Below are 24,202 nucleotides of genomic sequence, written 5' to 3' on the forward strand. Positions count from 1 at the left end.
TATCCTCCCCAAAGCAGATAGCTGTGCAGTTTGTCTTGGGATTTGAGACAGAGAGATTGAATTCTATTTGTCTTCCAATTTAGAAGCACAGAATCGACCCCATTTTCGTTTCAAAGTTGAATTCTACTTGCGACGCGCATATGTTGAATGAATGACTGAGTTACTATTATTCTGCTATGTGCTTCGTTGAAACTTAGGCGCATACTTTTGCATGTGTTATGTATTGCAGACCTAAGAGGCTAAGTTCCCAGAAAAGCAAAAGGAAGAGATCGAATACAACTCACCACGTGCACATTTTGAATTAATTAGCTGCAGTTACTACACTCTGCGACGTGCATAATTACGTTGAATGACTATGAATTACCGAGTACCTTTACTCTGCTATTTGCTTCGTTATTACTTAGGCGTTCAACTTTGCATGTATTACTTAGCATGAATTAATTGACTGCAGTTACTACCCTCTGCTATGTTTTACGTACAACCATATGGGTGTCTGTTCCCTTTGCATGCGGTCCCTTCTACTCAGAGAAGCAGAAAGGGACAGATCGAATGTCACACAGCACTGCAGTGTAAATGTTGAAGGAAGCACTGGAGGGTTGCTGGGATGTGTCTCCGCACTCACACAGACCACAACCCCCCGCGTGGAGGATCTTTAAGAGCCCCGCCCGAGGTAGTAGGTACCCCGCAGCCGTTCACGTGTCCTCCCTACAGCAGATAGCTGCGCCGTTTGTCCTGGGATTTGGAGAGATCGAATCCTATTTATCGTCGGGTTTAGAGCCACTTTGCTGACGATCGGCCAACAGCCGAGGAGTGTTGAAGATGTGATTGTGTTGTGTAAGTGGATTGTGATTTGGTAGGAGCGAATGCTGTTGAGATGAGACTCGATCGCTAGGTTATTGTGACACATGCAAGGTAAGGTACATCATTTTGTATTTTTGTGGTGAGAGTTCTTAATGTTTTTTAATTTAGGAAAAGGAACAAATAAGAGAGAGAGAGAGAGAGAGAGAGAGAGAGAGAGAGAGAGAGAGAGAGAGAGAGAGGGAGAGAGAGAGACAGACAGGCAGACAGACAGACAGACAGACACACAGAGAGGATCGTAGGTAGCCAAAAGAAAAACGCGTTAGCAATTCTTTGAATTTCGATTTCCTGGTTGTATTTCGTTCCATCTCTTTGTCTCTCCGAGTTTAATTTTCGACGAGTAATTGATTCATCAGACACAGACAACGAAGTAGCCACTGCTGTTCAGGTAAGAAGATCAAGTTTTTTGACTACAGTTAGGCCTACTCACATGCTCCCCCCCCCCCCCCCCTACTCTCTGTCTCTCTCTGCACAAAACTGTAAAGATCCACTAGATAGCCGCAATTTGTCTTAGGATTAGGGAGAGATCGAATCCTCTTTATCGTGGATCACTTTGCTGAAGATCGGCTCGCAGCGATCAAGATATGAATGTGTTGTGTGTGTGGATTGTGATTTGGCGTGACAACACATGCTGTTCAAGTGAGAGTCAACTGCTAGGTTAATGTGACATTGTAAGGTAAGGTACACGCCTTATTATTTACGGATTGTTTTCTTTCATATTTGTTCAGCTTAGTCACTGGATTATTCAACGTGACCATAATTAATACGAGAAGAAAAAAGGAGGGTGTGGAGGGAAGAGGGGTGACAAAGAGAGAGAAAGGATCTAGGAAGGAGTGAGAGGGGAGTGGTGAAAAGAAGAAGAAGGAGGAGAGACTAAGAGAGAGGAGAGACTAAGAGAGAGAGAGAGAGAGAGAGAGAGAGAGAGAGAGAGAGAGAGAGAGAGAGAGACAGAGAGAGAGACAGCTAGAGAGAGTTGAGTAAAACCAAAATATAACAAATTATGTTGTTGCCCCTTCCTGTCTCTTTCTCTGTGTCGTTGCTGGTGCTGTTTGCTTGTCCGCTCGTTGCTGGTGCTGTTCGCTTGTCCGCTCGATGCTGGTGCTGTTCGCTTGTCCGCTCGTTGCTGGTGCTGTTCGCTTGTCCGCTCGTTGCTGGTGCTGTTCGCTTGTCCGCTCGTTGCTGGTGCTGTTCGCTTGTCCGCTCGTTGCTTGTGCTGTTCGCTAGTCCGCTCGTGCTGTTTGCTTGTCTGCTCGTTGCTGGTGCTGTTCGCTTGTCCGCTGGTTGCCGGTGCTGTTCGCTAGTCTGCTCGTTGCATGTGCTGTTTGCTTGTCTGCTCGTTGCTGGTGTTGTTCGCTAGTCCGCTCGTTGGATGTGCTGTTTGCTTGTCCGCTCGTTGCTGGTGCTGTTCGCTTGTCTGCTCGTTGCTGGTGTTGTTCGCTAGTCCGCTCGTTGCATGTGCTGTTTGCTTGTCTGCTCGTTGCTGGTGTTGTTCGCTAGTCCGCTCGTTGGATGTGCTGTTTGCTTGTAACTCATAACTCATAACTCATAACATTTTATTGATCCAACAAAGGAAATTAATTTAGTCATCAGCACATATAGGTCATTAATTAATAACTATAAAAGAATAAAAGAAGAAAATTCATAAAACCCATGATATAAAAATACCCTTTTTTCTTGCACACCTGACACACCGACACACCAAAACACATGCATACATGCCTACATACATACCTACATACATACCTACATACATACCTACATAGATACATACATACATACATACATACATACATACATTCCATGTTAAAGTGTAGTTAAGAACATCACAGTAATTATATCATTGTTTGGATTAACAGATAAGTTTTTATGTAAATGATGATAACAACAATCCATAATTAACGCTATTGCACTACCAAGGAAGAGACCAACCAAACACATAAAAACCAATAACAGTAATCATCATCAGTTATCACAGGTATCACAGTAGATTAGCCATCAGGTAGTTAGACTCAATTGGGCAAAATATAGTGTCAACACCATCACAACAAAGCTAGAGCTCATTTTCACAGCACTAGTTATGATCAAAGGTCAAACAGTCATCAAATCATATTAAATCTATCACTAAGAGGTACATTTAAAAGGCATCACTGATAGTCTGTGGCCAGGACGATGGCTCGGTTGCTGTTAAAATATCTCACAGCTGCAGGAAGAAAAGAACGCCGAAAACGCTCCGTTCGACACCTAGGCATGAGAAACCGAGCGTTCCGTGTGATGCGGAGATCCATCAGTGCGTCGTGGAGGGGATGCCCTGGGTCGAACAGAATAGCTCTGGACTTACTGGCAAGCCTTCTTTCGACAAGGACTTCAAGGGTGTCAAGGCTCTGGCCTACAGTAGAACTTGCTTTCTTTATCAGCCTGTTCAGCCTGCCAGTGTCCCTTGCAGTGGCATTCCCTCCCCAACACACTGATGCAAACACCATCACACTGCACACCATACTCTGATAAAACATGTACAGCATCTTGTTACACACATGGAATGATCTCAGCTTGCGCAGGAAAAACAATCTTGACTGCGTCTTCTTAAAAACAGCATCAACATGATTAAACCAGCTTAGCTTGTTATCTAGAACTACACCTAAATACTTGTACTCGCTGACTATCTCAATCGCATCACCTTTGATGACTACAGGATGGACAGTGTTTTTCTTTTTGCGAAAATCAAAAATCATTTCCTTCGTCTTGCTTGCGTTTAATACTAAAAAGTTGGAATCACACCAAGACACAAAATCATCAATACGTTCTCTATACAAGCTCTCATCACCATCAAGAATACTACCAACCACGGCTCGTTGCTGGTGCTGTTCGCTTGTCCGCCCGTTCCTGGTGCTGTTTGCTTGTCCGCTCGTTGCTGGTGCTGTTCGCTTGTCCGCCCGTTCCTGGTGCTGTTTGCTTGTCCTCTCGTTGCTGGTGCTGTTCGCTTGTCCGCTCGATGCTGGTGCTGTTCGCTTGTCCGCTCGTTGCTGAACTGTTAACTGCTGGCTTGACACACGTTGTATTTATTTATTTATTTGTGGTTGTTTCTTCTTTGTATCTGTTTTGTTGTTTCTTTCGTGTGTTCTTTCTGTAACCGTGGACTGTTTTTGCATGGACACAATACTTACCTGTGGAGATCAGACGTTGCTGATGGCTCTTTCTGAGAACAGGGGTGCCAAGGACTTCCTGCTTTGTCGACTATCATGCACCCCCCCCCCTCCTCCCGTCCCCCCGAACCCCTCTCTCTCAGTGTAAATGAGTCATGAATCATCGGTTGCGGACTCCATTGGCACAGCCACCACATTTACGAATGCAGTTTCTGGCCAGGTTGTATAGATTACTTATTCAAGAACTATGTGAAGGATTAATTTGTCTTATTTGCACACCTGATGTGTGTACAGGCCACTGCTTATGTATTACTGGTTTATCCAAAGAAGATCGGGCAATGTTCCGATTTAGCCCCGTGTGAAGTTCGTCGTCACATTGAATCAATCGCAGAATGGCCCTCACTCTTATTTTAGCAAGTGACGTCACTTCCACGGTGCCCGTTTTGGGATATAGGTAAAGATCGGGTACCAAACAATCTTGTGGTACGTCAGTTTTAACAGTCAAAGTGATATCGGTATACGTATGTGACTCAGTTGCATGCACCTGCAATAGGTAAATTACTGGTCTACGCTGCAAAAATTACAAAGAGAAAGGAGTATTTCTTTGAAACTGAAATACCATTTCACCTGAACTCGAAATGTCACAGTATGGGAGAAAATATGGTCAGAAATATTGCCATGGATAGAAACTAGAAGTGTACGTACATTTTCACAAGTCAGAAAAGCTTTTCATATGCTTTAACACGAGCAGGGCTAATTGACCTGATGTGTGTATAGGCCACTGCTTATGTATTACTGGTTTATTCAAAGAAGATCGGGCAATGTTCCGATTTAGCCCCGTGTGAAGTTCGTCGTCACATTGAATCAATCGCAGAATGGTCACTCTTATTCATTAGCAAGTGACGTCACTCCCACGGTGCCCATTTTGGGATATAGGTAAAGATCGGGTACTAAACAATCTTGTGGTACGTCAGTTTTAACAGTCAAAGTGATATAATGCATGCATGGCGTTTTTCGACGCAAAGGTATTTTTTCTCTTCTTTCCCTCCCTTGAAACTGAACTGTTGCCAAGAATATAAGAGTAGAAAGTTGACAATCAGCAGACGGTAGTGTTTGTTTTCATTTATGTCATTCTTTTGTCATGAGTCACGCATGAACTCTAGGCCACACACAACACAAAACCTGACCTTCTTACGGACCTCCCACCTAAGACATAGGGGAAGGGCTCCTAATATGGACCGGCTCCTTATAAGGACCACCACCAACTAACGGCGCTAGAGCGCTCAAAAAAGTTTTATTCGCTGTATTCACCCTCTTTGGATAACTTGCACATGTCAAAACAGTTGCAGAAACACAAATCTCAAAACCGTTAGGCTTTTTCTCTTTTTTCACTTTTGGCAGCGTTCACTCTAAATTTGCCGCCTAAAACGGACTCGTTTCTGTCTACAGCCAAAGCTTTTATCAAACAGAAATGGCTATATATGACAGCTAAAACCGTATTTGTTACATTTTAGCAGTGTTGACCCCGAGTTTCTTCTGCAAACAAAAAATAATAGCAAAATCTCAAAGTATGTGCGAGTCCCCTTATATGGACCACCTTCAACAAATCGAAGAAAATAAAAGCTAAAGGCTATTTTCATTAATTCATTAAGAAGCTTGCTGGTAATAACCTATAACTAGCCCTCAAGATTTAAAAAAAATGCAACGAAAAGTCTTCTTTTCGTGGAAGTTGATAATTTCACTTATTTTCACTCTGTTTTTGATAAGCTTCTTTAGTTTCCTGGTGTTCAAATAATGCTCTCATCAACTCGAAACAGATAAATCTAGAGCATATTTTAATTAGGCTGACTTGTACACTAAGTTGTATCATGTTATTTTGAAATATAGGGGGCTTTTTACAGTGATTCGTGAAGGCCGCTTCACTGGTCCATATTAGGCGCCCAGGCTCCTAATATGGACCCTTTGTGATTTTTTTCTGTATTTAATTTTTGCTGAATGTGTATCAAAGCTATTTTACTCTAATTAGGCCTAACGGTTAAACTAAGAAAGAAGGACTACCAAACACAAAATGAAACTTCTTTGCACGAAAACAAGCTAGTTATCAGCAATAAACAAAAAGTGGTCCATATTAGGGGCCCTTCCCCGACATAAAGAATACTACATGGCTTGCTGTGTCGTACCAGATTTACACGAGTTGTTTTTTAAAATATTGAACTGCGAGCGAAAGCGAGCTGTTCACTATTTGAAAAAGCAACGAGTGTAAATCTGGTACGACACAGCAAGCCATGTGTTCTGCTTATCCTACATACTGTACTTACGTGTATTTTACTGAAAATGTCCTGCAGTCGAGGCAGCTAACTTGAAGACGCTTGTTTTGGAAGCTTGATCTCTTCTAAAGCTTCGTGCAATCTATTACGTCAAAGCAAAGAAACGTCACCCTGAAAGTGTGGCGTGAGGTGTTAGTTCTAAAAATTCATCGAGGGTAATTAGCGAGCGCAATTTTTTTCTTTCTATAATGACGTTTGTCTCGGTGACTTTGGCATCATGAGCAGTGGAAAAACAGGTCCCTGCCAGACTTGCTTGACATGACCTCATTTACATGATACACACACGTGTGATTTGAACGATTATTATCTCACGGGTGTCTCTCTCACGTATGTAGGATAAATAGGCAATCATTATAGCCTATAGCTTGTTTCCCAACTGGTGGACAGTGACTTTCTGATTTAGTCTTCAGACTACTGTCTTTTTGCTATTACCTTTAAAAAAAAAAAAGAAGTTAATGTAGAAGAGGAGTACATTCACCAACTATAATATTCTGTGTAAATAAAATTATTGTGTCCGTTGATATTTGACCTGTACACTACATTCGAAAAATCACACTTTTTTTCTACACAATAGACGCGTTTTTCCCTTCTCTTTCAGAGTTTCAATGACGTCACTGTCAGTCACGTAGAACCTGAATAATGGTTGCATGTTACAGTATAAAATGTGTCTATGAGGACCAGTTTTAAGTTGATAAAAAAAATGTTTGCTCGGTTGAGATGTTTAACGTCTGACGAGCTAGTGTGAAAAGAGCGGTTACTCTTTTATTGGTACCGAAAGTTAGTACTGGAGCTCGTGAACATAAAATTAGAGGTTTAAAAAGCATGTATCGTTTGAACATTGGATTTCCCTTTTTTGAGCCATGCGACGTCAGACTACAAAAGAGTGTATGCTAATGTGTTCGTATTCGTAACAAATCCAAGGAATTTTGAATCGATACATAAATGTCATTTGTCTTTTTAACCAAAATTATGACATTTGACACATATCTCGACAGTCATTGTTCGTCTCGACCGCTGGCGCGGTCTCGGGGAACAACGATTTTCTCGATCTGTGTAAAATGTCAACGTAGGTCAACAATAAAAAGAACGTAGGGCCTACACGATTTTGTTCTGATAAACCTAAGAGGTCCGAGACAACCCGCGTTTGAACAGTGCGTGTCTCGGCCGGCGCGTTTAATCACCCACAGAGTGGCGAGAATGCAAGGTACCGAGACCATGAGAGCTTGTTATGACCACTGATGACAAAGGTGTTGGAATACAGTCCAGTGTAACAGTGACCCTTGAAGACCGCAGCGGCTGATTGCTCGCTCTGAAGCAGGTGTGTGTTTGTTCTGTAGGGGGTGTTCGTGTGGGGCTTGGGGCTGAAACAAAAAATACACCGTCCACCCACAGAAGTGAGTCGATCCGTCAAAACCGGCATCGTATGATAAAAGGGCGAAAGTTGAACCACACAAGCGTATTGCCCTATGTATGTCTTGCAATCCTGATAATGACATGCCTTTTGTTATTTTTCTTGACAATACTTACAAACAGAGAAAATGCGGATAATACGACACTTTTCAAAGGCAGGAAAATATATTAAACCTGTATTATTCTTGTCCAATTTAACGGCCACAACAGACAGTCCAGACCTCGTGATGTTTTAAGTTTAATCGATGTTTCTGAACCAACAAACAAAATATTAATATTAAATGTGGTAAGGAATCATCAAAAATCGAACAATAACATCGACCAAAGTACATGTAGCACAGACACCAGACACATTGGCACCTTTTGTTATATTTTTTTATAAGGCAATACTAAGTCTTAATTTCGTGCTTTTTTGCTTCACACTTAGTGTTCTGTCTCAAAACTCGGCTTCCCATGTCGCAAAACTACGTCATTTGCGACAAGTACCCAACCCTTTGCTACCAGTCTTCCGTGGGAAATATTAACAGCTATTGTGTTTTCAGCGTAGCAATAGGGTCCGATATTTAGACGAGACAAGTATTATACTTGTTCGAGTCTAAATATCGGACCCTATTGCTACGCTGAAAATACAATAGCGATTATATAGCTGTTCTGACCTTGATTTGTTGTTCCAAACTTACAAAATGACAGTTATTGTGTCGATGCGTTGATCTCAGGTTTTGATAGGAGACGCCGTTTCTTATGCGCATTAGTTTTGCGCAGGCGCCACACTGACTTTGGAGAAAAAAAAAACCTCGATTTGACAACACAGTTGTTAAAAAGCTTTTTATTAGTTCATTCGTATACAACAAAAAGAAGTTTGAGTTTTTTAAATTTTGAACAAGACTACTTATGAAGAAGACCAAAACACAACATCAACGGAAAACTAGAAACAACTGAAGAACTAGGATGCAACAAGGGGAGGAGAAGAGAACAGCTAATCCGTACAACGCGAGCAGACGGCAGCGAAGTTTTCAGTTTGGGTGAATGGCATTTACACTTGTCTCGTCATGAAGCGAATTTTTCAACCTCAGTAATAAACGACTACATGAATGTTAGTGCCATGGGTTGTACATCAATACTTCAATGGGGAATAGGGATATTTAGTGTGGAGTTACGAGATAAGAAAAGCCGAATGCGAAAGTTTGTGTCAGTCGGCAACGGCTGAGCTCACACAGGCACACAAAAACGGCTGTTCCGTTTTACTTCCCTGTTTGTACTACATCTTTCGACTTTGGGCATTTTGTGGTGTTTAGGGACAGAAAATAATTGGTTTAGTCCTGTTTCATCGGGAAGTTAGCAGAAAAGGGTATGCTATCGACATTTGTAAAGCTGAAAAACATTCCCGAGAAGAATTTCAAGTTGTCAGTGTATGCTGTTGTCAATTGAAACATCGTGTGGTACAGATGGGTAAACCGGAACCATGCGTCTTTGTTATTGCCAATATGCTTTTGGATATTGGCAAAAATGGCCGACTTCCGTAGCATTATGCTTTGATGATGATGTTGAGACCATCCAATCACAGCCCCCGAATTCCCCCACGTGTCCATCAGAATAGCTATATATGTTTATATTACATCCCTTTTATGTGTCTTAGACGTATACAGTGACCAGTATGCTTCTCTTTCTTTTTGTTGTATGTCTGTGTTTGAATGAATGTGTTTGTGTGTGGTCAGGGCTGAGGTCACTAACAGTACCAGTCGTTCCTTCAATATACGAGTAATGTAGTAATCTGTGGGTGCAATAAAAACTAGAGTTTGGTTGGTGCAGTGGTTACACTACTCGCCGTTTCATGGGGGGGGGGGGGGGGGTGGTGGTGTGAGAGAGTGAGCTGGAGAGAGAGAGTGAGCTGGAGAGAGAGAGTGAGCTGGAGAGAGAGAGAGAGAGAGAGAGAGAAAGAAAGAGAGAGAAACAGAGAGAGAAACAGAGAGAGGGAGAGCGAGAGAGAGAGATAGACAGAGCGAGAGAGAGAGAGAGAGAGAGAGAGAGAGAGAGAGAGAGAGAGAGAGAGAGAGAGAGAGAGAGGCTGGGCTGAACTGAACTGAACTGAACTGAACTCGATGTTATTCAAAAGGATCAAGGCAGCAAACAAAGAAACAGAATTGTAAAAGGACGGAGTGTGTATACATAGCCTAATCTTCCACCCAATCCTTGTTGTCCATCTATTTGTACAAATTCTGGCAGCTAAGCTACTAACCATGGCAGCAAAGCTACTAACAACTGAATCAAAACACACACTAAGTTGCCAGACAACCCTTGACAGTGACAGTGCGTTCTTGTTTGACAATTTAGGTCCTAGTCTTTTCAGAGATTACAGTTCATAAATCCCATTTAGTTTGTGCTAAACGCACTTCGGACACTAAGCGACCGAGAAATACCCTACCTATCTTTCGTTGACAAAAATAAATACCGCGTTTGAAGTTGAAGGAAAACTGGATCCTAATCCAGAAAATCGTAGAGATATTGGCGTCAAGGACGTCCTGATGGGACTGTGCATAAATCTTCCTACTTTCTCCTTGAACTGACCAATGAAAATTGACTATACAAGTGAAAGTTAGAAATAGCCTCGGATATTTCTGCATAAATCATGGTTCGATCATCGTCAACTGACACATGAGAAATTACTTTACAACGGATGGGTCATTTAGATGTCTCTGCACACAGTTTGATTCGTTGTCTGTGAACTGACCAGTGAGAAATCATGTAACGAGCAAAATACGGATTTAGGCGTTTTCGAAGACTGTATTGAGCATAAATCTGGATTTATTCTTCATGAATTGACCAATGAGAAATTATGTTACAAGCGAAATACGGATGTAGGCATTATCGAAGACTGCATGTACATTAACCTTGATTTGTTCTTAGTGAATTGATCAATGAGAAATTACTATGTTACAAGTGAAAATAGCTGAGCTGCATAGATAGTAAAGAACCCGGATGTTGCTTTGAAGTGCTACGGGAAATATTGACTGCGAGACCAAAACAAAAAATTCGATTCATCTCATTTCGTCACATAGAATGAAGTGTCACACTGGCAAAATGTCTCGAGTCCTGTGTCTAGCACACTCACTAGACCTCGTTCAGATTGGTCTCTCATAGAGAAAGTTGGAGTCGTGTGAACAAGTCGACTGTGCTCGATATTGCCCGTATCAATATAGAGTTCTGATTGACCGTAAACTGCAAGATAAAACATATTCCGAAATGTATCTGCCATAGCACTCAACAATTAATGAGATTACTGAAGTGTTCTGTTACAACAGTGCCGAAAAAAGGAACAAATAAAGTTTGATATCGTAACCTATAATACCTACACGTGTTATTTGATTAGGCACACGTACTGAGCCTATTTCACCTGCCTCGTGTAATTTAATACAGGTGTCATTTGCAGTTGTGTTTTTAGACTGGGACAGGACAAAATATCGGCAAGGACATATTAAACGTTGTTCGTATTCAAAGTTGAGACCACCACAGAGTTAATCTGCCCAATTACGAGCATTTTTTGTTCGGCTTGTATAGCCGTTACCGTCTGTCGTGTGTGTCTTGGGTTATCTGAAATGAATTCTTTCTTTATAACAGAATAAACAGAGCATTAAAACTCATCATAAATCAAGTGACACTAGCAAACTTAGCAGCAGATGATTTGAATCCAAGGTTGTCGAAGCAACTTTGGAAAATAATACTGTTTCTTGTTCTTTCGTGTTTTTCTTTGTTTGTTTGTTTGTTTGTTTGTTTGTTTTCATTTGATTCTTTCTTGTTGTATATCTGCCTGTCTTTCTTTCTTCATCTTTCATTTTTGTCTGTTTCTGTGTCTTTTCGTGCATTTTACTGTCTTAGCGTCTGTCCGTCTGTTTGTTTGTCGTTCTTTTTCCACTTTACTCTATTAAACATTCCTTCAGGCACAACAAACCCGACGTTTATTTGACATCGTACCGATTCTCACAATAAGCAGGAACGCAAAACATGAGCGATCTGTTATAAGTCAGATTCACAGAGCTGTCCCATTGTCAGATGTACAAAAAAAACCACAAAAAACCAATCAAACAAACAAAATCAAATAACCAACCAAACAGACAAACAGACAAACAAACTAGCAAAAGAAGCAGTTTTAGAAACACCTTTTTGAAAGAGCCACACACCCTTTGGGCACCGGACACATGTACTAAATACTCTTTTACCAGATTCATGTCAACTTAGCAAGGTCAGAAACGGTAGTACCAAAAGCTGCCTATCAATCATTGAACCTAATCACAGACACATGCTGCAATAGTGTAAATCGGTTGGCCTAGTGGTAAGGCGTCCGCCCCGTGATCGGGAGGTCGTGGGTTCGAACCCCGGCCGGGTCATACCTAAGACTTTAAAATTGGCAATCTAGTGGCTGCTCCGCCTGGCGTCTGGCATTATGGGGTTAGTGCTTGGACTGGTTGGTCCGGTGTCAGAATAATATGACTGAGTGAGACATGAAGCCTGTGCTGCGACTTCTGTCTTGTGTGTGGCGCACGTTAAATGTCAAAGCAGCACCACCCTGATATGGCCCTTCGTGGTCGGCTGGGCGTTAAGCAAACACACAAACCAAAACAAAAATAGTGTAAATACATATTCCCTCCACAATCGACGTATCACATAATCGCGGCCTGCATGCGGGTTTACCTGTGTACACATCTGAAAATGTACATGTAAAATTGGAGTTTATGTTGCGCATAAGGTACGTTTAAATGTTGTGTTTTAGTTTATTCTTCTTGTTCTAACTCTTCTTTTTCTTCAGTTTCCTTGTTTTGGTAAGCTGACAATTCACTTTTTTCTTCTCTTTTCTTTGCTTGCTGGTTTAAGTGCTTGCTCTGAAAAGAAGATTTGTTTTTTTGCGTGGACCTACAATATTGAGGAGAAAGGGCGATTCTCGCTTTTAATGCAGAGAACGTACTCGGTTATATACACTTCAATAAAACCTAAACCCTATCGAACAGCACAACTATATTAAGAAAACTGTTCACTTAATGTAATTTAATTCTTAGTATGTATTGGCTTTAAAAAAAAATTTAAAAAAATAAAACAATCGACTGTGTTTTCACTCTTTAACAAACACACAGCCCACCCCTAATGAACGACACAAATCCACGACCTGTGATTTAGCAAAATCTGCCCAGGCAACTATAAAACACAGCAGTAAACCCCTCTGCAAACAAAACAGCACAACAATTGTCTGACACTGTTTGGCTTTTGTAGGGACAACCCACCACGTTGGCGCATACCTATAAAACTGTCGTATTAGAAAGCAGTGTTTCTACGTTCACAGCCTCGCCTCGCCTAAACCCAAGAGAAAACATGTAAAAACGTGGTAGATCGTGCGTAAATCTGTTGTTCGTTCTTTGTGCTTTGACTTTGTTGTTAATTCTTTGTGTTTTGACTTCTGTGTGGGTTGTGTATCTCGTGTTTAACCCCTCCTACGGGGGAGTACTCGTCACTGGAGGTAAGGATTTACACGGCACTATGTTCACGATGTTATTAAGTGGAATGCCTTTGCTTCTAAATACCCCCAGGACTGTTTTTAAGTGAGTTTGGAATCTAGGGTTAAGGTAAGTAACACTGATTTTGTTCAAGTTAAAAATCAGATGATTATCTTCAGAGCAGAGGTGGAGTGGAATTTAAGATTTGTTTCTTTGCAATGCTATAAATCAATCCTCTGTTAAGACGGGCGCTGTGGCGCTGTGGCGCTGTGGCGCTGTGGCGGGGTGGTAAGACGTCGGCCTCTTAATCGGAAGGTCGAGGGTTCGAATCCCGGTCGCGGCCGCCTGGTGGGTAAAGTGTGGAGATTTTTCCGATCTCCCAGGTCAACTTATGGGCAGACCTGCTAGTGGCTTATCCCCCTTCGTGTGTACACGCAAGCACAAGACCAAATGCGCACGGAAAAGATCCTGTAATCCATGTCAGAGTTCGGTGGGTTATAGAAACACGAAAATATCCAGCATGCTTCCTCCGAAAGCGGCGTATGGCTGCCTTAATGGCGGGGTAAAAACGGTCATACACGTAAAATTCCACTCGTGCAAAAACCACGAGTGTACGTGGGAGTTTCAGCCCACGAACGCAGAAGACAGAAGAAGAAGAAGAAGAAGAAGAAGAATCCTCTGTTATTCCTAGAAAGTCTCTCGGTTATTGCAGGGAGACCGCATTTCTGGCAAAAGCACAACAAAAAAGATTTGGAAGATCGAACCGTTGGTTTAGAAGATGGGTATTTCCCCATGATGGCATTGGTGCTCAAAACACGAATCTGTGAATGGAGCGTCTAAAGATTTTACAGTGAAGTCAATTTGAAAATCATCCATCATTACAAGGACGAGGATGGTAAATGACAAAATAACACCACAAACTTGATCAACAAAAAAAAGAAAGGTGGGTTGTTGGAACGTTTGTTATTGACAAAACAATACATTCACAAATATATCGACCCAACGGTCTTTTAAGTGCACAGACAAACAATTAATAACGAAAACTTATCTGGCTGATTTTTTTCTTCCGCATGCTACGAATTCGCAAGCGAATGAATGATAAACAATGACACCACGTAATGGTTCTATGGTTTTCAAAGAACCAAGCGAATGAATGATAAACAATGACACCACGTAATGGTTCTATGGTTTTCAAAGAACCAAGCGAATGAATGATAAACAATGACACCACGTAATGGTTCTATGGTTTTCAAAGAACCAAGCGCTGCTGAAAACCCAACACGTTTTTGAACGTTTTCGGAACAAAATGTCGTGCCACCAATGGCCGCAATCACAGAAAGCCAAACCATTATTTTCAATATCAGTTAACACAGAGAGGTATACGCTCGTAATTCACACCAGTATTGCGTTGATACTTTCACTGGTAGACTAAGTGCGAAATAGAATAAGATCGCTGATTGAGTTAGTGAGAGTTGCTGTTGTCTTGAGCGCTAACACTCCTTTGTTATTTGATCTAACTTTGACTCACTATTGTATTCTACACGCCTACGTCCCTTTGTTATCAATTTGGCTTTCAGCAATGAAGTGGTTGAACAAGTTACAAGTCAAGGTAAGAATGAATGTGTCACTTCATGGCGTCGTTCTTGTCTCTGTCCAGTTTTCTTCGTTAAGTTCTGTTGACGCAGTCGTCACGTTTCTTCCCCGTGTAAGACTTTTTTCTTTAAAAACACAACAACTTTTTTTTAACAAGTAAGATATCGAAGCAAGTCGGTGGAGTTTTGAAAGAGAACGCCGCTCAGTTTATCGTGGATGCAAAACCCTATAAACTCTATCATAAAATATGTCGTCTCTTCTCCTCGATAGAATCACTCGAGTCTCCAGTTACTAATCCAAACTGTTATCTACAGGATCAATCAGGAGCTGTAATTGAAATCCTCAACATCATTCTGTCTGCTTTTATTGATCAGCTTTAATCCTCCTCAGATCAGTGAAGCCAGAGGCCTTTTATTCATATGAACAAAACTGGAACTGGAAAACTTTACAAAACAACTTCAACGAGTGCCGCCGATAGGTCAAAGCATTAATCTTTGTCTGTGATTGTGAGAGTAACAAGAAATTCCTCCGAGGTAGGAAAAACACCCCCGTCCTTACCAGAAGTCAGAAGTCAGAAGTCAGAAGAGAGAAAGTCAGAAGTCAGAAGTCAAAAGTCAAAAGTCAAAAGTCAAAAGTCAAAAGTCAAAAGTCAAAAGTCACAAGTCACAAGTCAGAAGTCAGAAGTCAGAAGTCAAAAGTCAAAAGTCAAAAGTCAGAAGTCAGAAGTCAAAAGTCAAAAGTCAAAAGTCAAAAGTCAAAAGTCAAAAGTCACAAGTCACAAGTCACAAGTCACAAGTCAGAATGTAAACACAGGGTCCATTGCGAAAGGGTACGTCGAGGTAGAAAAAACACCCCCGTTGGTCAAAGGGAAATAACCATTCTCACTGCCACCAACTGAGAAGGTTATTTCCCTTTGACCATTAATATGTCACTCTTAATCTTAATCCACCAATAACTCCCTAACCGTGTGTTTGACTGGTCCCAATTTTTGTAAGGACCGTCTCAGGAATGTATAGAACCTGTTCACCAAGTTTGGTAACGATCGGTCCGTTCATTCTTGAGATCTATATGCGAACACAAACACACAAACACACAAACAAACAAACAAACAAACAAACAAACACATCCAGTGAAACCTATACACACCCCTATTTTCATATACCGGGGGTGTAATAAAGGGCTGAAGGCAAACTCTCTATATACGTGGAGGGGTGTACGAACACCGACAGACGGACAATGAGACAGACTAAAGCATACAAGACAGACGGACAAACGGAGAGACGGACAGACAGATAGACGCATGCACGCGCAATAACGCACGCACACGCACCCAATCAGCGCACGCACGCACTCACACACACGCACACACGCACGCGCACACATACGCACACACACACACACGCACACACACACACACACACGCACGCACACACACACACACTGACACACACACACAACCACCCAGAGCTAGACTAAGTGTGCAGCTGGGACTGGGCAGACGGACAGAGACAGAGAGACAGACAGAGAGACAAACCGAGAGAGAGAGAGAGAGAGAGAGAGAGAGAGAGAGAGAGAGAGAGAGAGAGAGAGAGAGAGAGGGGACAGACAGACAGACAGGCAGACAGACAGACAGACAGACAGACAGACAGATAGACGGACGGACGGACATCAAGGATTACACTGCGGAGAGAGAAACGAAGAGAGGGAGAGATTAACAAAATTCAACCATTTAAGGAAAAAGTACCTTTTTAATTCACACGAGAAACAGAAGCATATTACCATTATCTAGCAATTAGCTTGAATACGCTAATGCTCGTCATTCAAAGTTATGCAGAAGAAAACCCTGTTTATTTGTATAGAACTCAAATTCAAAACTTTCTTTCTTTCTTTCTTTATTTGGTGTTTAACGTCGTTTTCAACCACGACGGTTATATCACGACGGAAATTCAAAACACCGTCACAGGTTCTGAAAGGCTTTTCAATATAACCTGTTCTGTTCACGTGATACCCATGAACGTAACGCCGTGGAAATACTAATTGTCAGAAGTCCGCATTTGAATATAAACGAAGACAAGTGATACGCCTTTTTAGCAAACCTAGACGAGTGCCGATATTTCATTAGAGGGTGTAGAGTTTAACGGGCATAAATAATCTGTCTCCGCCGGTTTTGTTTAATGCTCTTTTACCATTCATTATTGCTTAACCGACGCTTTTTGTTCTGAAAGGCGTGTCTGGTGAAGCGAGGTGCACTGTGAAGATTAATGAAGTTTATAATCCTGAGCCTTTTTTTTTGGGGGGGGGGGAGGTTATTGGCTTTTACAAAAGCACAGCCGCGGGGGAGAGAGAGAGAGAGAGAGAGAGAGAGAGAGAGAGAGAGAGAGAGAGAGAGAGAGAGAGAGAGAGAGAGAGAGAGAGAGAGAGAGATAGACAGAGAAAGAGAGAGAAAAGACAGACAGACAGACAGACAGCCAGACAGACTGTTTGTCTGTCTGCCTGTCTTTCTCTCTCTCTTGCAGACCCAAACAACTTTAGACCTATTTCCCTCTTACCTGTTCTATCTAAACCCTTAGAAAAGCACATACAAAAACACCTACTGGCATATATGGAACAAATGAATCTGTTTCATCCTTTTCAGTCTGGATTCCGCTCTAAGCATTCCTGCCACACCGTCTTAAGCTCTTTATGCGAGACTTGGCTGTCAGCAATAAACAAAGCAGAAATAACGGGAGCGTTGTTTTTGGACTTTAAGAAAGCCTTTGACCTAGTAGATCACTCACTTCTAGTAAAGAAATTAAAGTGCTGTTTAGAAGACGACTCCGCCTGTGCCTTTTTTGAATCGTATCTTTCAAAACGGGAACAGTATGTATCCATTAACTGTAAAACTTCGTCAAACGAGTTTGTCAGGAGTGGTGTCCCACAAGGGTCTGTATTAGGACCTATCTTGTTCTGTATTTATATAAATGATTTACCCCTTCGTGTGTCCGATGAAAAAGTTAGATGTGAGTTCTTCGCGGATGACTCTTCTGTTCACACCAGTCAAAAATCTTTGGAATCCGTCAACTCTTCTCTTCAAACAAGTGTGGATGAAATCACTGAGTGGTGCGTTTCTAATGCAATGATCATTCATCCGATTAAAACAATGAGTATAATGATAACCACGAGACAAAAACACCAATTAGGTCCTTTACAATTACAACTGTCAGTTGGTTCAACTCAAGTGCAGCAAGTTAGGGAACATAGATTATTGGGTGTTACCATTGATCAAGAGTTGAAATGGCAAACTCATTTGAGTAATATTTGCAATTTAGTATAACAAAAATGTGTACTTGTTATCAAAATTAAGGCATTACGCAGCTTCTGCAGCACTCAAAATGTTCTATTACGCCCACATAATGCCTCATATAAACTTCGCATCGACATTTTGGGATAACTGCAGTGATGTTCATTTAAAAAGACTCAATTCCCTGCATCGCTGAGCTGCAAAACTTATTCTGCATGATTTGAATAGGTCCACGGATGATAAACTAAAGTTCCTGAATTTCCTCCCCTTGAAAGATCAGTTGACGTTAAACAAGGCTGTGTTCATGTATACAATTCTAAATGACGACTGTCCTAAATATTTGCAATCACATTTCAAACATGCCACAAAAAGATATGGGTCCCAAAAAATCATCCCTCCTATACCTCGCATAGACCTCTACAAATCGAGCTTAGCCTTCTCGGGAGCGTTTCTCTGGAACTCCTTCCCCCAACAGATAAGAAATGCAACTTAAGTTGAAATGTTTAAGAGACAGTCACATTCACACATCATTCGTGAATGAAATGTCTTGTTCGATTGTTATTTTGTTAAACATTTTGTACTAGTGTTAACGGATGTGTAGCTGATCGGAGCAACTTTATTCCCAAATGAAAGGTATAACTATATATGTCAAGGTAATTTTGTAATTTTTGAGTTTTCCTTAGGTAATTCCTTAAATGCACATTGTGTTGCATTCCATACAATGTATTTCTGTATTTTATATGATTGAATTTATATTTTTTATGTGCGTCTGTCTTTATGTGTTGTATAAAGAACAGGTTGGAAGAATAGGCTTTGCCTAAAACCTTTATCCTTTTGTAATAAAGTTCTGAGTCTGAGTCTGAGTCTCTCTCTCTCTCTCTCTCTCTCTCTCTCTCTCTCTCTCTCTCTCTCTCTCTCTCTCTCTCTCTCTCTCTCTCTCACTCTCGCCCCCTCTCTGTTTTCAAACAGGGAAACCTATTGCTGCACCCTTTTCAGTAAAATGTTGATCACAGGATTAAAAGAGTGTTTTTTGTGTTGCAGACAGAAGATATTGACTCACTCCAAGATAACACACAATACAGGACGCACCGTGCAATGGCGAAATTGCCTTTGGGGATATTTAAGCTTCAGTGAACGTCGAGAGCTGCTCTAGATTCACATATCTTCCACGCACCGAGCGTACCTTGTTTAATCAACAGAAAAGAAAGAAAACGGTGTCAGATTTGCATCTGAATCGATATGGCTGCCAACCAAGTCAGAAAGAAAGGAGTCTCTACCAGCCAAGAATGTAGAAACTACGAAACTACACGCAAATCTCGTCGAAATATCTAAAGCTCTTTGGCACCGAGAATGCGAGTGTAGGATTAATGAACTCTTCGGCGAAGTCACTTTGAACGAAAAGCGAGACAAAACTCATTCATGGTCCAGAAATAGCTCAGCAAGACTAAATTCTGACTTCAGCTCCGGTGTTTCGGAGAGAAAGAAACATGACCAAGTGTGGAGTTCACAAGCAAAACCATATTACTTCTGCCATACTTCAGAAAACTTCAGAAGTGAAAAATAACTCTGCACGAACGGACTACTACTTCGATCTCCGGTATTTTGGAGAGAAAGATACATGAACAAGCACTTAAAAGAAGGACCATGTGCTTTCATTCATAGTGAAACTGAAGACGTTCAAGCACCGCCATGCATACGTGTTTAGATGAAGCAAAAATCTATAAACACTGTTGAACCGCACCATACGTACACGTGGATACGGATGACAACCTCGCATTGCTTACCCTTTGCCGCCAGTACTGCGACGCCATCGAAGCGTGGAAATGAACAGCCATCGAACCCCTTGCGTGATTTGACTACCAGGCATTGAATTCTCTTCAGCGAACACCAAAAAACCTTTCAATTCTTCGATCAACTTATCGATGTTCTTGTGTTATGAGATTTCCCTGGCTCTCGTACTTAACTTGTGTGGCTTTGTGTCCGAGTCTCATTACTGTCGTGTTGTAAAAAGAGCAAAGATCGTGTAAGCAATAATTAATCCACGCGGAGACAGTAGAACCTTCAGGCGGTTGACCCCCTGATTGTTTGTTGTTTCTGTTGGTTACATTTGCCGGGGTAATTGGGTAGTCAACGATGCAAGGATGTTCCTTCCTGCCAGTACGACGTTTCGTGGACATAGATTCAAGGACATTTCTTCTTCTGACATTTGAATCTTTGCGCACTTTCAACTTTCCTATGGATTAACAGTTTCAACAGGTAAATACATACACTGCGCTGCGTTGATGACATGTTTTGTAAGAATATCTGGTTCAGACATTTTTGTTGATTTGAGACCTGTATCAGCTTCAAACAAAAGACTGTACGCTCAGCTGAACCGAAGCGAGTTTATTCTGAGACATGCAACTGGCCAGTAAACTGCTCTGACTCTGTCTTCAGTGTTAGCAAACAGATTTTGTGTGATGCACTGCTCTAACCACTGTCTTTATCGCACGCTCGATTCATGGCTCAAAAAAGGAAGTCCCGTCAAGACTAATTTGCTATGGCAAAAAGTGCTTCGAGTGGACTGAGCGGGTGTGAAATGTTCAGGTTACCTTTTACACCTTAGAATAGTTTTTCTCAACAAAACTTCTTCCCAAAACAAACTGTCACAATGTCCACCAAGCAGCAACCAGACACCGGCGGGAAGCTGGAACGCTCGGTCAAGATGGACTACAGCGAGACGTACCGAGAAAACGACAGACTCGACCTTGACCTTGACGAGCAGATCATCAGCCTCACGCGCAACGCGCAGCGCGCGCTGACAGGGAAGGACGACGAGCTGGTGGCGGTCAAAGCCGACGCCGACAGGACCCGCAAGCTGAAAGAAGCCGTCAACCACCAGCAGAACCGGGAGACTGATAGTCTGGGAATCCTCTGTCAGTCTCCGCCCAAACTGTCCAGGAGCGCTTCATTAGCGCCCCCGAGAAAGCTGAGCGCTGGAAACGGCAGTGGAAGGAGAGCGAGTGTGGGGAACACCAGCAGCCGAAGAGACAATGAAGGAAACGTTAGCAGCCGAAGCGACAATGAGGGAAATGTGAGCAGTAGAAGCAGTAATGGTGTAGGAAACGTGAGCGCCAGACGCCTCAGTGTGGTGAACTTGGTGAGCTCGAGAAGGGCGAGCATCTTCAGCTGCAGTGGCACTCTCGGTGAGAACAGCGGTGACGGGGAGCGCGAGGAGAACGGAGGAGGAGCTGCAGAGAGCTACAGGGTGCTGGAGAGCGGGGAGGTGGCGGACACGAGGAAGAAGAGCATCACGGAGCGACGCCTGGCCATGGAGAGGGACCGCTTCAGCTCCAAAAACCTATTCAACGTCAAGCGAAGACACAGCGCCGTCACCAACACTGCCGAACGGGACAACTCTCCGGAAGGGTTGCGGAAGAACATGTCGGCCATGAACTTGAGCAAGCAGCAAGGTCAAGGTCAAGTTCGTCCAAAAACCTCACCGGCAGCCCACGGTTATAGGCGAGGGCTCAGAAGCAAAAGCAGCCGAGACTACCTTCGGCCAACCACCTCGTCAGCATCACGACTCGTCAGATTCGCAGACAACAACGCCGACGACGGAGACAGTTACCTCTACGCAGCAGCTCGTCGCCCGCGCTCTCGTCGAGAACTGGAGAAACTTTCAGCTTTGCGAATGGATCATTTCGTGGATGGTGACTCGATGGCTACGTTAGACAGGAGAGCCACGGAAGCCTGGGGGTCAAACGGTGGCAGTGGTGGTGATCCGAACCAAGACCTGCTGCAACGACTCCGTGGCGGCCGACCTGGGCTACAGGCGCGTGTGACGACCTTCTTAAAAGACATGGACGAGTTCAACAAGCGAAGTCAGAAGTCTGCCTTGGAACAGATTTTGGAAGCCACGTGAATTAGGGACTAAGAAACTCTTGCTTACTTTATGTGTGCGTAGGGGTGTGTGTGTGTGTGCGTGCGTGCGTGCGTGTGTGTGTGTGCGTACTAGTTAGTGTGCGTGTGTGTGTGTTCGTACGAGTGGGTGTATGTACATGCATGCATGCACGTGTGTGTAACTGTGCATGCATACAGGCGTTTGTGCGTATGTGTGTGTGTGTAGGTGGGGTGAGGGTACTGCTGGAGATGGTGAGACTTTCACCACATCTTCAGGCCACGTTTTAGTAGCGAAGCTTTGATTGATTAGTGAGAGATATGAGAAGAAGGGGAAAAGGGGATGAGTTTGTGAAACACACGGATGGACGTGTTCAATCAACAAGCGAGTTACATACGCATGACATATAACAGCGTGAGGCGAGATGGTTTTTTTGCTTCTTCAAAACCAGTGTCATGTACATATGGAACGATACAAATGTCCAGCCTTGACCAGATTCAGCTGAGCCTACGTGTGTGCTTGTTTAGATCTGTGTGTATGTATCTGTGTGTGTGTGCAAGCGCTATTGTGTCCTCCAGGACTCAAAAAAAGTTACAGGATTAAACAAGCTTGGAAACTGTGTGTGTGTTTGTGTGTGTGTGTTTGTGTAGGCGTACTTTTGTCTTAGCACTGTTATTCTCCGTTCCTCGAAAACAAACTTGAAACCCGCGCGCGCGTATGTGTGTGTGACGACTCTTATCCTTCAGGTACCAAGATATTCAACAAATAATGTATTTCACATTTATTGTTGAATGTCTAAAAGGGGAGAGAGAATGAGAGAGACAATGACAATGACAATGACAATGCTTTATTTAACGAGGGTAGTAGATTAAGCATTGGTCTGCTTTTTTACATCCAGCCCTCGCCCTAAAGATGGACTAACTACAAAAATGAAATAGAAATACAAGATAAAAAATAGAAAATAGAACTACAGTCGTCTCCGCTTAGCTCGTCCCTCTCGGGACCGAAAAATTCGCGACGAGCTAACCGGCCGACGAGCTAAGCAGCGGACGAGGTAAACGGAGTCCAATTTCCCTGGGGGATATGCTGCGACGAGCTATCCGGCGAATTCGTCCAGACCAATATTAAAAGCACATAAACACTTGTAAACGGGTGTATCAGGTTCTGAGATAACTATCAATCTAGTAGATCATCCTCGAATAGCCCTTTGTTCACAACATGACATTTTACCGTGTCTACAAACCAGAAGTAATCCTTTCATCACCATGGAGTAGGAGCTATGATGTGCAATGGTCAAATGACGAATTTCTGTTCATAGACTCGGTAAGATGTTGATAGAGTTTATATTCGTTTCGCATATTGGGTTTGTAACATGTGTTACTATGAAAATAACAGAGAGATAGGCAGAAGAGAGAGAGAGAGAGAGAGAGAGAGAGAGAGAGAGAGAGAGAGAGAGAGAGAGAGAGAGAGAGAGAGAGAGAGAGAGAGAGAGAGAGAGAGAGAGAGAGAGAGAGAGAGAGAGATGTAAACCATGAAACAGAAAGCACATTTCTTGGGATTTTTTTTATTAAATCCAAAAATAAGCAGTCCAATGAGAAGAATTTTAAATGAAAAACCAAGTAAACACGGCGCCAGAAAAAAGTTAAACACACACAAACACACACGCAAAAAAAGCACTAACTCATTTGCGTGCTTACATACACACACACACAAAACACACACACACCATTTTCAAAAACATGCACATCAACAAAAAATCTGCGCAACAAAACCATAACATTATTCTAATTAGTCATACAAAGAAAGTTTTGTGTGTACATTGTACCTACTAATAAGTGGGAGAAAATTGAAACAAAGTAGCAAAATCAGATAAACAGCGCATGTTTTCTTCTTTGACATTCAATTCGAAAAGTCTGGCAGTTTATGGAACGTTCTTTTGTTACTGTCATCCTGTCAGAAGACGTCATCGCTGACGACACAATGTCGTTATGACGAGCTATCCGGCGTAAATGACGTCACACCATGCCTTGGGACTGGAAAGTTTGGTCGAGCAAAGCGGCGGACGAGCTAACCGGCGGACGAGCTAACCAGCTTAATTTTACAGATACAAAGAAGGACGTCAGCCCGGGGAAAAAATATGGCGACGAGCTAAACGGCGGACGAGCTAAGCGGGGTCGAGCTAAGTGGAGTCGAGTGTAAATTGTTTACATTTTAACAGATAACTAAAGTAAAAA

The 24,202-nt window shown here is 42.4% G+C and overlaps 1 protein-coding gene across 3 annotated transcripts; it reads left to right on the forward strand.

The window, feature by feature from the left end:
- Positions 1–628: 628 nt before the first annotated feature.
- On the forward strand, positions 629–23,423 carry LOC138962151 (uncharacterized). 3 transcript variants are annotated; one of them, XM_070333874.1, is made up of 3 exons: positions 629–912; positions 1,215–1,246; positions 19,130–23,423. In XM_070333874.1, the coding sequence occupies exon 3, from the start codon at positions 20,739–20,741 to the stop codon at positions 21,990–21,992; it is 1,254 nt and encodes a 417-aa protein (XP_070189975.1). In that variant the 5' UTR covers positions 629–912; positions 1,215–1,246; positions 19,130–20,738; the 3' UTR covers positions 21,993–23,423. The 3 variants fall into 3 exon arrangements, with proteins under 3 accessions (XP_070189975.1, XP_070189974.1, XP_070189976.1); XM_070333873.1 differs by lacking the exon at positions 1,215–1,246; XM_070333875.1 differs by lacking the exons at positions 629–912; positions 1,215–1,246 and adding an exon at positions 13,238–13,344.
- Positions 23,424–24,202: the final 779 nt, after the last annotated feature.

This window comes from Littorina saxatilis, linkage group LG3 (assembly GCF_037325665.1).
Source record: "Littorina saxatilis isolate snail1 linkage group LG3, US_GU_Lsax_2.0, whole genome shotgun sequence".
Classification (NCBI taxonomy): domain Eukaryota; kingdom Metazoa; phylum Mollusca; class Gastropoda; order Littorinimorpha; family Littorinidae; genus Littorina; species Littorina saxatilis.

What these genes read in the sequence shown, in the direction of transcription:
- LOC138962151 (XM_070333874.1), top strand. Translation starts at nt 20,739, where the DNA reads ATGTCCACCAAGCAGCAACCAGACACCGGCGGGAAGCTGGAACGCTCG.